This window comes from Carlito syrichta, unplaced genomic scaffold, assembly GCF_000164805.1.
Source record: "Carlito syrichta isolate Samal-C Ts95f unplaced genomic scaffold, Tarsius_syrichta-2.0.1 Scaffold304923, whole genome shotgun sequence".
Classification (NCBI taxonomy): domain Eukaryota; kingdom Metazoa; phylum Chordata; class Mammalia; order Primates; family Tarsiidae; genus Carlito; species Carlito syrichta.
In genome coordinates this window covers 207,212-220,075 of record NW_007249019.1, presented here as the reverse complement: position 1 = coordinate 220,075, position 12,864 = coordinate 207,212, and the positions used below count along the sequence as shown (strand labels likewise).

General features: G+C 37.5%; 1 protein-coding gene across 1 annotated transcript in view; it reads right to left on the bottom strand.

Moving 5' to 3' along the window:
- Nucleotides 1-8,219: 8,219 nt before the first annotated feature.
- The window catches only part of ABCA6 (ATP binding cassette subfamily A member 6), a 58,007-nt gene continuing 53,362 nt past the window's right edge, over nucleotides 8,220-12,864 (bottom strand). The window contains exons 36-38 of the mRNA XM_021713937.1: nucleotides 10,857-10,936; nucleotides 8,676-8,731; nucleotides 8,220-8,543 (exon numbers count right to left, since the gene is read on the bottom strand). Coding sequence (XP_021569612.1) covers nucleotides 8,442-8,543; nucleotides 8,676-8,731; nucleotides 10,857-10,936 — 238 coding nt within the window. The 3' untranslated portion in view covers nucleotides 8,220-8,441. The remainder of the gene's footprint in view (nucleotides 8,544-8,675; nucleotides 8,732-10,856; nucleotides 10,937-12,864) is intronic.

Below are 12,864 nucleotides of genomic sequence, written 5' to 3'. Positions count from 1 at the left end.
GGGACTCAGCAGTTAGTTTCTCTGGTGCATTTTCTCTGCAGTTTTTGCTGCCGATGTCTGATCTGGTGCTGAAGGCTCTGGTGGTGAGTGGCACTAATAGCCAGTGTTTTTCATCACTTTCTTCTGGGTTTTGTAGCTGAGATGATTCCTGCCTCCAGGCTGTGAACTGCACTGGCAACCTAGTTGCCGCGTGGGGCGGCCGCCTTAGCAGGAGAGCTCAGGTCGATTGTCCCCATGTTCCCACTCAGACACTCACACACCCACATTTTGACACTTTCCATGAACAATCATCCCTGCACCTACTCATTTATGCTTAGACTCTTGCACTCCAACCAACTCTTGTGTTGCTTTTCTAGTCTCTATTTCATTTATGTCTACTTTGATCTTTATTATATCTTTTTTTCCTACTAATTATGGCTTTAGTTTGTTCACATTATTCTAGCTCTTTGAGGTGCAATGTTAAGTTGTTTTTCTGAGATAATCTCTTTTCTTTTATGATGTAGGTTATTATTGCTATAAATATCCCTCCTTGTACGGTTTTTGCTGTATTCCATAAGTTTGGGGACATTGTGTTTCCATTTTTATTTATTTCAATACATTTTTTAATTTGTCTTTTAGTTTCTTTATTGGCTCATTGTTTGTTCAAGAGCATGGTGTTTAGTTTCCATGTATTTGTGTATTTTCTGTAGTTCTTCCTGTTACTGATATCTAGCTTTATACTCTATTTGGTCAGAAAAGATACTTGATATGATTTTAATCATTTTTAATATGTTAATATTTCTTTTGAGATATGATCTATCCTGAAATGTTCCATATGCATTTGAGAAGAATGCTTATTCTGCAGTAGTTAGTTGGAATGTTCCGTATATGTTTGTTACATCCATTTGGTGTAGAGTACAATTTAAATCTGGTGTTTGTTTGTTGATTTCTCCCCTGGAGGATCTATCCATTGCTAAAAGTGGATGTTGAAGTCCCCTGATATTATTATATTACAATCTATCTCTTTCTCTTAAGATGTCTTAATGTTTGCTTGATTATATTTATGTGTTCCAATGTTGGGTGCATATACACTCAATATTATGCTTCACTTAACCCTAGTGAAATGTTCTGAGAATGATGTTAGGTGATTTTTGTTATTGTGCAAACATCATAGGGCATGCTTATACAAAACTAGATGGTATAGCCTACTACACACCTAGGCTATATGGTGTAGCCTGTTGTTCCTAGACTACAAACCTGTATAACATATTACTTACTGTACTGAAAACTGTGGGCAGTTGTAACACAGTAGTAAGTTTCTGTGTATGTAGTCATAGAAAAATATAGTAAAAATGCAGTAGAAAAGTTTTTTTTCCTCTTTTAATTTTTATTTAAAATTGTGGGGTACAATTCAGGGCTAGGGATACAAATATTCACTGTGCAATTACCCTTATCGATGAGGTGTGCACCTCCCTTCCTCAAGCAGATGCCGACTATTGTCAATCTCACCTTCCCATTCTCCTACCTCCCTCCCCACAGTTTCCCGCCACTTTTATTCCTTTTCTTATAGTAACACGGTAGTTGTTCAGGGTCCACTTATGAGTGAGAACATGTGATACTCAGCTCTTTGTTTCTGTGAGAGATCACTCAGTATTAACTCTAATTCCATCCAGGTTGCTGCGAAGTTCATGATTTTGTTCTTCTTTACAACTGCGTAGTATTCCATTGTGTATATGTGCCACATTAAAAAAAAATCCAGTCCTCTTTTGATGGGCAGCATGGTTGGTTCCATGTTCTTGCTATTGTGAATAATGCTGCAATAAACATATGTGTGCAAGTATCTTTTTTATAGAGTGGCTTGAGTTCTTCCAGGTATATTCCCAGTAGGGGGATTGCGGAGTCATATGGAAGGTCAATTTTTAGAACTTTTAAGAATCGTCACACTGATTTCCACAGAGGCTGAACTAATTTGTACTCCCACCAACAATGTAGAAGTGTTCCCTTTTCGCCACATCCTCTCCAGCATCTGTTATTTTTTGAGTTATTGATGATGGCCATCCTGACTGGAGTTAGGTAGTATCTCAGTGTGGTTTTAATTTGCATCTCCTTGATGACTAGTGAGGCTGAACATTTTTCATATATCTGTTGGTTGCTCTTATGTCTTCTTTTGACAAGTGTCTATTCATATCTTTTGCCCACTTTGTAATGGGGCTGTTTGCTTTTTTTCTTTTCAGCATGTTTGAGTTCCTTGTAGATCCTTGATGTTAGGCCTTTGTCAAACATGGAGTTGGCAAATACTTTTTTCCCAGTCTGTGGGCTGTCTCCCTGCTCTCTTGATGGTTTCTTTGGCTTTGCAGAAGCTTGTCAGTTTAATGAGGTCCCACTTGTCTATCTTATCTCTTATGGCCTGTGGGTTTCCGGTTTTGTTCAGGAACTGGATGCCAGTTCCGATTTCCATGAGGGTATGTCCTTCATTTTCTAAGGTTCTTATGGTTTGAGGTTTTACATTTAGGTCTCTGATCCATTTAGAGTTAATTTTTGTGTATGGGGATAGGTAGGGTCCTGTTTCAATCTTCTGCATGTGGTCAGCCAATTTTCCCAGCACCATTTACTGAATAGGTTCTCCAGTGATAGGTGGTGGAGGCTTTGTCGAAGATGAGTTGGTTGAGAAATTGAGGTTTTGCTTCTGGAATCTCAATTCTATTCCATTGGTCTATATTCCTATTCTTGCACCAATACCAGACTGTTTTGAATACTGTAGCTTTATAATATAGTTTAAAGTCTGGGAGTGTGATATCTCCTCCTGTTTTTTTGTTGTTGTTGTTTGTTTGTTTGTTTGTTTTGCTGAGGATTGTTTAGGCTATTCTTGGTCATTTATGCTTCCATATAAATTTCTGCATTGTTTTTTCTAGGTCTGAGAAGAATGTTGCTGGTAATTTGATGGGCATTGCATTAAATCTGTAGATTGCCTTAGGTAGAATGGACATCTTAACAATGTTGATTCTTCCAATCCATGAGCATGGAATATTTTTCCATTTGTTTGTGTCCTCTTTGATTTCTTTGAGCAGTGTTTTGTAGTTTTCATTGTAAAGGTCTTTTACGTCACTGGTTAGGAAGATGCCAAGGTATTTCATTTTTTTGTGGCTGTTGTAAATGGAATTGTGCTTTTAATTTGGGTTTCTGTTTGTTTATTATTGGTGTATAGAAATGTGATTGTCTTTTGTACATTTATTTTATACCTGAGACTTTGCCAAAGTCCTTTATCAGTGCAAGGTTTTTGGCAGATTCTCTTGTGTTTTCAAGGTATACAATCATGTCATCTGCAAAGAAAGATAGCTTGACTTCCTCTTTTCCTATTTGGATACCCCTGATGGTCTTTTCTTCTCTGATTGCTCTAGTTAGGACTTCCCAAACTATGTTGAACAGGAAGGGTGAGAGTGGGCATCCTTGTCTTTTTCCAGTTTTCAGGAGAAATGGTTCCAATTTTTATCTGTTTAGGAATACGAAAAGGTTTTTTTTAATGATTGTAACTGTATGGGCACTTACCATGAATGAAGTTTGCAAAACTGGAACTCACTCGAATGATTCAGTGAGTGAGGGGTGAGTTCATGTGAAGACTTAAAACACTACTTTTCACTAGTGTGAATTTTATAAATTCTACTCTTAGGCTACACTAAATTTGTTTGAAAATATTTTAATTTCTTCAAGAACAAATTAATCGTAACTTACTTTTTTTTTTTCAGATGGAGTCTCACTCTGTTGCCCAGGTTGGAGTGCAGTGGCACACTCATGGCGATTGTAGCCTTGACCTGCTGGGCTCAGGCAATCCTTCCATCTCAGCCTTCCAAGTAGTTGGAGCTACAGGCACATGCCACCATGCCCAGCTAAATTTTTTTTTTTATTGTAGAGATGAGGTCTCACCAATTTGCCCAGGCAATCCTCTCACCTTGGCCTCCCAAAGTGCTGGGATTATAAATGTAAGCTATCATGTCTGGCCTTAGCTTACTATTAATATGTTTTTGCTTTCTAAGCCTATTGATTCTTTTAAAACGTTTTTACTTTTTTCTAATAGCAGTTTAGAACACAATCACACTGAACATCTGTACAAAATATTTGTCATTATATTCTTGTTATATAAGTTTCTATTTTATTTATTTATTATCATATACTCTTGCTGACTTGACCATTTTATTATGGCCTTCTGTGTGCCTTTTTACACTTTTTGTCTTAAAGCTTATTTTATCTAATATAGGCCTAGCTACTCCTGCTTTGTTTTGGTTTCTATTTGCATGGGATATCTGTATTCTATTCCTTCACTTGGTCTAAGTATGCCCTTAGAGGTGAAGTGACTGTTTTGTAGGCAATATATAGATAACAATTGATTTTTGTATCCATTCCCATCACTCTATGTCTTTTGATTAGAAAATTTAATCTATTTTTATTCAAAGTAATTATTGATAGGTGAGGATTACTATTGCCATTTTGTTAATTGCTTGCTAGCTGTTTTGTAGATACTTTCTTCTTCTCTTACTGTGTTTATTTGTGGCTAATTGGTTTTCTGTAGTAATATGTTTTGATTCTTTGTTTTTTATTTTTAGTGTATGATAGGTTTTTCTTTGTGGTTACCAAAAAAGCTTACAAAAAATATTTTATCATTATAACAGTTTATTTTAAACTGATAACAACCTAACTGTGATAAAATGAGAAAAAAAAAAGAAATCTCTATACTTGAACTTCACTCTACCCACACATTCTGAATTTCCGATGTCACAGTTTACATCTTTTTCTATTTTGTATGCCTTAATAATATATCATAGTTGTTTTGTTTTGTTTTGAGTTGGAATCTCACTCTGTCACCCAGGCTGGAGGGCAGTGGTATACTCACGACCACCCCAGCGTTGACCTGCTGAGCTCCAGTGATCCTTCTGCCTCAGCCTTCCAAGTAGCCAGAACTACAGGCACATGCTACCACACTGGGCTAATTTTTTATTTATTATAGAGACTAGGTCCCACCAAGTTTCCCAATCTGGTCTCAAACCCGTGGCCACAGGCAATCCACTTGCCTCAGCCTCTCAAAGTTCTGGGATTACAGGCTGAGCCACCAAGCCCAGCCATAGTTGTTATTTTTAACAGTTATAACTTTTAGCCTTCATACCAAAGAGATAATTGACTTACATACCACAATTATAGTATTAGAGTATTCTGAATTTCACTGTCTACTTACTTTTATCAGTGAGTTTTATTCTTTCACAGTTTTCATGCTACTAATTCGTGTTTTTTTTTCAACTAGAACTCCATTTAGCATTTCCCATAAGACAGGTTTGGTGGCGAATGAACTCCCTCAGCTTTGGTTTGTCTTAGAAAGTATTTATTTTGCCTCCATTTCTGCTTTACTGGGTACAGTATTTTAGGCTGACAGTTTTTGGTGGCATTTTGTTTTGTTTATTTTACTTTAAACCTTTGACAACATCATCCTACTCTCTCTTGGACTGTAAGGTTTCTGCTACAAAGTCTGCAGGTAGATGTAGTGCAGCTCCTTTACACCCAAACTGGAATTTATTTATAAAAATATGTATTTATTCGTATATGTTTATAGTTCAGTCACCTTCAGAGTATACTCCATTTAATGCAATACACCTCTTGGGATTTTTTTTTTTTTTTTTTTTTTTACTGTTCAAAGCCTTTTTTGAACTCCTTAGTGTTGATGCCTTTTAGTGCTTCTGTTATTTTTGGTTCACCTCGTCACATCAGGAAAATGTTTCCTTTCAAGGCCTTTTTGCATGCTGGGTAACAAAAAAAAAGTCACACGAGGTGTGAGTGTATGAATAGTGAGGGCAGAACACGAGAGTTATGCTGGTTTTGGTCAGAAAAGCTGAACACTCAGTATGTAGACAGGTACACTCATAAATCACCCATCACTAAATGGGTAAATGCAATGAAAAAATTTTCCAAAAAAACTTGTTGAAGACAAACTGAAGCTTCTCACAACAATTCTAGCTGGTACAGGGATGCTGATGGGTTCCTAGAGTACTTGCCCAGTATGGAAAGTCTGTACTACATGGGGCCTGTCCTCCAAAAAATTTCCAGGTTTTTTGGGGGTCCCCTTTGTTTATGTTATTTGCATCCTTTTACTTGCTGCTTTTGGAATTATCTGTTTTGTCTTTGATATATGAAAGTTTGATTATAATATGTAGTTTTATTTGTAGTGAATCTTATTGAAGAACTTTGGCCTTTCTGTACCTTGATATTTACCTATACATCTCTGGGTTTGAATATTTTCCTGCCATTATTTATTCAAATAGGTTTTCTACTCCTATATCTCTTTCCTCTTGCTATTAAACAGTGACTCATACATTTACTGTTTTGATGCTATCATATAAATACCATGAACTTCCTTTATTTTTTTCATTGTTTTTCTAGTTTTTCCTCTCAATGTAAAATTTCACATAACCTGTCTTCAAGTTCACAAATTATTTATTCTGCTACTGATGTTCCCTATTACACTTTAAAAATTTTTTAATTATATTTTTCAGCTCCAGTAATTCTTTTTGATTTTTAAAAACTATTTCAATCTCTCTGTTAATTTTTTTGTTCTGGTCATTTATTCTTTTCTTCATTTTGTTGAAATGTGTCTTTGTATTTTCTTGATGTTGTAAAGCTTCCTTAAAACAGCTATGTTTAATGCTTTGTCAGGCAATGCATACATCCTTTTCTCTTTTTGGTCAGTCACTGGCACTCTATTTTGTCCATCTGGTGGTCATATTTCCCTGACTATTCTTAATCATTGTGGTCATGGTCAATGTCTGCACATTGACAAAGTAGGCACTTGAGTCTTCTCAGTCTGACTCTGTCTGGGAACATTCTCCAAAAGTAAGTCTGTCTAGAAATTCCTGGCAGGCTGGCTGTTGTGGCTCCTAAGCCTGTACCATGGCCACTGTTGCAATGCTAGGGAGCACAGCCTGGGCTGTCACCCAATCCTCTGGCTACTGTCATTTGCATGCCATCGTAGGTCATTGGGAGCCCAAGACTGCTGTAGTCAGCCAATGGTGATGCAAGTCCTTCTCACAGAGAAATGGGTTCCCACCTGGTATTGGAGCAGGTCTACGAGGCACAGTTCATGTGTTCTGGTCTGGAGTTGGGGCAATGGGGGTCTGCCCAATGCTGGGTTTAACTGTGGCAGTTTCCGTTTGGGGGTTTAAGGCAAAGTCCTACACTTGCTTGTCTCTGTTTTCCCCAGTCAAACAGTATCTCTCTCTGCACTCTGCTGGCTGGGGTAAGAGGCAGGATGAGGGTAATGTAATACTGTATTGTCTAACCTCTTCAATGTGTCTTTTCTTGTTATCATGGTATAACCAGGTACTGTGATCTAGCACCTGATTTCCTTATCTCTTGTGAAGGTCTTTTTTATGGAAGGATAAATATTCAAATGGATATTTCTGTGAAAGGACATTTGCTGCTGAGTTCTATTCTGCCATTTTGCTCCATCTCTCCTGAATATCATGATTCTTGTATTGTTTTACTCAATTTTTAAATTTTTCTCATTATGCAGATTATCTTTAGTGTCCATAAAAATATTTTATGTCATACAACATAGAAGCACTCAAAGGAAGCAGCAGACAAACTGCTTGGTCTTTGATGTTTTTTCCCAACAATATTCAAAATGATATCACTATTTAAAAATAACAATAATAATAATATGCACATATGACATAGAGTTTTTAAAATTAAGTAATATAAAAGATATGTGGAAGCTATATAGATATACACATGTACAAACACATATGTAATGGGGAAATGATCTTAAAATCATAGAAAATTACAGAAAACTATTGATGAAGTGATGAGGGAATCAGTCCCCCTTTGAAGTAATAAGAAGTTGATATTGGTATTCAAAATTTTAAAAATCTGAACTAATACTACTGTGAGTACCTCTGTTTTCAAAAAGTATATTTAAACTGCTTTTGTGTGGTCATCTACTTATGAGTCTAAGACTCTTCTAATGCCTGTGAATTTTTAATCAATTTCTGGAAAGTCTTAAGGATAACACTCTTATGTTGTACTTATATATGAAAGAGCACTTGTAAACCTGATGTATCATAAAGTGGTGTGAAGTGACCATGCAACTCTTGGCTATCAAATATACTACTCAAATATTTCAGCAAAATAATTCTTTAAGCGAATGGTTAACAAAAGTCATATTTCAAAAAATTTCAAATTTGAAGTTTTATTTCCACAATACCGAGTGCCTGACTCTATGGTTACTTCTGTATTGTTTTATCATGGGTTTTCTATCACTCATAAATCTGAGGGAAAAATAATTTTAAAATTGATGTATTCATTAACTGAATATACAAAATGCACTTGATACTGATATTAAATGATCTTTTAAAATATACATACTATTATTCATATACAAAATATAGGCCTAAAGGACTTCAACAAAAATTGTTAGTTTGGAGATTTTAAGGTTCATCCAAATGAGGGAGTAGTTTCCATCTCATTGTCGTATCAACTTCTTCATCCAAATTTTCTACCTCCTGCTCCTTAGAAAACTCTAAGAGTACCTAAATAGGTGGAAAAGGAGAAGGAAAAGGAATTATTGTGTTGTTTATACTCTTCCAAATGAACAGGAAAAATGCATGTTGCTTCCATGTGACATTTATAGGGATGACAGAAAGTCAGACAACTTGACTTACCTTTTCCAGTGTACACTGAGAGAGGCTGTATTCCTCCAAGCTAAAGTTGTGCTTTACTGAAGGGGAAAAAAAGGCCAGTAGTAGACACTTGCAATTTATTACCAAGTGTTTTTTGTCGTATAAAATAAAATGCAAATTATTAATATAAGCGGAAGATAGAGACCAACAAGCGAATACTTGATGGAAAGATGAAATAATAAAAGCCATAAAGAGTACATATTAAATTAATCTTGATATTAGAATTTTCTCCTATTATGTTTTGATAATATATGCTAAGGTAGCCGGGCTCGGTGGCTCAGCCTGTAATCCCACGCTTTGGGAGGCCGAGGTGAGTGGATTGCCTGAGCCCGCGGGTTCGAGACCCACCTGGGCAACTTGGCAAGATCTCATCTCTACAATAAATTAAAAAATTAGCCAGGCATGGTAGCGCGCACCTGAAGGCTGAGGCGGAAGGATCGCCAGAGCCCAGCAGGTCAAGGCTGCAGTGGCCTGAAGCGTGCCACTGCACTCCAGTCTGGGCGACTGAGTAAGACTCCAACTCAAAATATATATATATGTATACACACACACACACACACACACACACACACACACACACACACACACACATATGCTAAGGTATTTAGTGTTTACATCTTTGGAAACTATATATATTTTTTGAAGAACTACATCAGCGATTGATATACTCTTATATATGAGGAAGATTACAGTCCCATCCCACCCCCTTTAAAAGGTCCCAATACTCCCTTCAGCCAGTTCATTTGTCACACCATCTCTCTTCTGGGCTTCCACACCAGGAAGCCTGCATGACAGTAGCCACCGAATTTACATATCCATAAGTCCTCAGTTCACCACTTAAAGACTCTCCCATGAGCAAAGTCCCATTAGGTGCCAGAAACAGAACAGTAAAGAAAATAAGCAAATACGACTGCTTTTGTGTCGTTTGCATTTTAGTAGGAAGGATTAGTAGCATTAAATACACAAGCACTTAAATACATAACAACGCACACGATGCCAGTGGCTGTTAAGAAACAAACCAGGTGAAGAAAACAGGGAGTGTGCTGGGAACTCTTTTTTACAGAGAGTCAGGAAACGACCACAGGTATAAGGTGAGTGACAATGGAATGGAACCTTAAAAAAAAGGAAGAAACCTAAATATTTAGGAAGGAGTATTCCAGAAAGAAAGACCAGCAAGTGCAAAGTCCTGAGGAAGGCGCATACATGTCTGATAACATCTAGGAAGAGCTGGAAAGTCATCTTGTCTAAAGCAGACAGAGCAGAGCAGAGATGTATATTCTGTCAGACATGATGAAGCCAGGTACTGCTCGAGGCAAAACAGATTAGCTCATTTAATCCTTCTAACACCCTGGCCAAGTGGACACTGATATTATCCCTTATTGCAAATGAGCCATGTAGATGTGCAGGGAATGAGCACTGCACCCAGTGTCTCCCAGCTAGTAAGCAGCAGCATGAAAATAAGAACTCAAAAGATAGGCTCTAGAGTTTGAACTCTTCACGACTATACTACACCGAGAAATTACACGATGGTCTGCTGTTAAGAATGACCCATCTGAAAGCCAAGAAAAAAAGAAGGTGACAGGAGAGAGTGATCAACTTCATGTAGCAAGAGGATTTACGCACACAACACCTGGGACAGCCTCAGCCATTATTTATCGTAACAGGAAGGTCAAACATACCAGCACAGACATGAGGAGGCTGATGAATGGATGAAAGTATTCTCTGTTGCTTTTATTTCATTAGTGAAACATACAGCAAGGGCATCAACTCAGGGAGAAAAGTGTGAAGGAGGTGGATACGTAAGAAAAGAGGCGGCGTGAAGTACTAACTTAGGACACATGGTGTGGCTGGACTGTGTCCAGGCAGGCAAAGCAGGCCAATCTAAGTGGGTTTTAAGGTCAATGCCGTGGGTTTACAGGAAGAACAGCCGAGCTCGGCTGTGTGTTTGCTGCGTTTCCAGTCCCTGCACCAGAGAGTGACTTCTTTCCAGAGAGGTGGATTAACCAGATTGGGTTAAAACCACCACTATCCATCATTAGAATTCTTAAAAATCATGCCCTGCAGGACCTATTTTTAAAATGCATCACATAATTATTTACCATTAAATCATTATCTAAATACTAACTGATTCTTCAAAAATTGTATTTGAATATGGACACTTACCGGTCTCTAATTTGTGGAAGGCCTGAGACAGAGGGTAAACATCCGCCAGGGGCAGCTTATAGGTCAACAAGGAGGAAGACCTGAAAATGTGAAAGTGTCGTATTCAACTCCGAGTTTCAAGAGGGAAAAACAAGCATCAAAGTAAGTATTGATATTATCAACAACTTCAAAATAACTTTCAAAATAAAAGTCATGCAAATTAATTTGTGATGTAAATATGACGTTAACTAATTTACTAATGAAAATTTTTGTAAATGATTATTGGAAACTGGTTGTTATATGCGGTTCTCCTAGTAACAATTCAGTATAATTAAGTATATGTTCGTTTTATGCAAAACTTTTGCTTGTTAAAAAAACAGATATTCTGAACTGTTACATTGATCAATTCAACTTAGCTGGGAATGAACTCAAAAATAAAAGTTCATTCTTGTCACCCAAAAGTTAACTTGTTTTTTAAAAAATACACATGTATGTACACAAAAGTGAATTCATGACTATTTTGTAAAGCTATAAATAGTGGCAAGTCTTGGAGATGGAGGTTGATATTGGAGAAAAGTCTGATAAGGAAGATTTTTTTATTTTTTGACTTTGGAAGTTCTTTTAGGTCCAGAAGTAAGGAAACCAGTAGGGCTGTGGCTGCCAATCAAAAATCCTTTGAGTCCTCTTTCCTTCAGAAAGCTATCTTGTAAAGAGAGATATGAGTTTGGCAGAGTTGGAAATAACTGTAGAGGAAGGACTTAAAAGACTTTAAAAACTTCCCTGATTTCTGAGAGAGAGAGCTGGAATTGATTTGGGGTTTCCTGTTTCCATCTGCTTTGTCTGTGTGTATGACCTCATGCCCTATTCTCAGGGTTCAGTGCATCCAAAGGTTGACCCTAAGGCTGGCCAGAAATTCAGGACTGGCCCTCTTCAGACCAGCTTCTGCTCTCTCTGTCTTACCATTTATGATCTTCCCATCATCAAAACTGCTTCTCTGAGGTGTGACACCAGAAGTCTGAGTGGGACTAAGGTACATGCCTGGCATATACCCTAGATAATCCTGTTACATTTATACATTTACACTGCACTAAATTAAAAATAGTAGTTTTTATGTCCTGTTTCTTTGATGTGCTTAACCTTCTAAGGAATTTCAAAGCATTCTCTCTCCCATTTTCTTTCCCACCCCCAAGTAACATACAGACATCACACACACACACACACACACACACACACACACACACACACACCCCTTCCATTCCCTCTTTTAAGTTCTGAAAAATTAAAGGGAGACTCTTTGATTATCTCAATTGCTGTGTGTTTCCTATGGAAGGAATTCACCCTAAATAGTCACGTATTTTAACTTTTAAAGCTAGGCATGGTGGCTGATGCTTGTAATCCCAACACTTAGGGAGACTGAGGTGGGAGGATTGCTTGAGCCCAGGAGTTCAAGAGTAGCCCAGACAACAACATAGTGAGACCTTGTCTCTACCAAAAATTTTAAATAATAGCCAGATGAGGTTGCATGTGTCTATAGTCCCACTTACTCAGGTGGCTGAGGCAGAAGGATTGCCCAAGTTTAGGAGACTGAGACTGTGGTGAGCCATGACTGTGTTACTGCACTCCAGCCTGGGTGACACAGTGAGATACTAACTCAAACAAATAAAATAAAATAAAATAAAATAAAACATAAATATTTATATCTTTTAAATGATTATGAGCAGAACCAGGGAGGATGCCATGGGTTCCACTGTGCTGTCGTGTGTGTTCTGGTCATCAGAAATTCCTTGACCTTAATCTTTCCAAGTCCGCCTCTGGAGCTGGGTATAAGACTGGGATGTCCAAGGAGGCTATACACAGGCAGCCCCAGGGCACAGTTTCCTGGGTAGATCTCAAAAATCTTAAAATTGAAAGACTCAACAAATCAGCTTTCGAGGTCCCTAGCTTTTATCATGAAGTCAAATCATCATGACGTTCTCACAGAGCAAAAAAGGAACCCCTGAGTGGGTAAAACATACATATTTCTTATAAT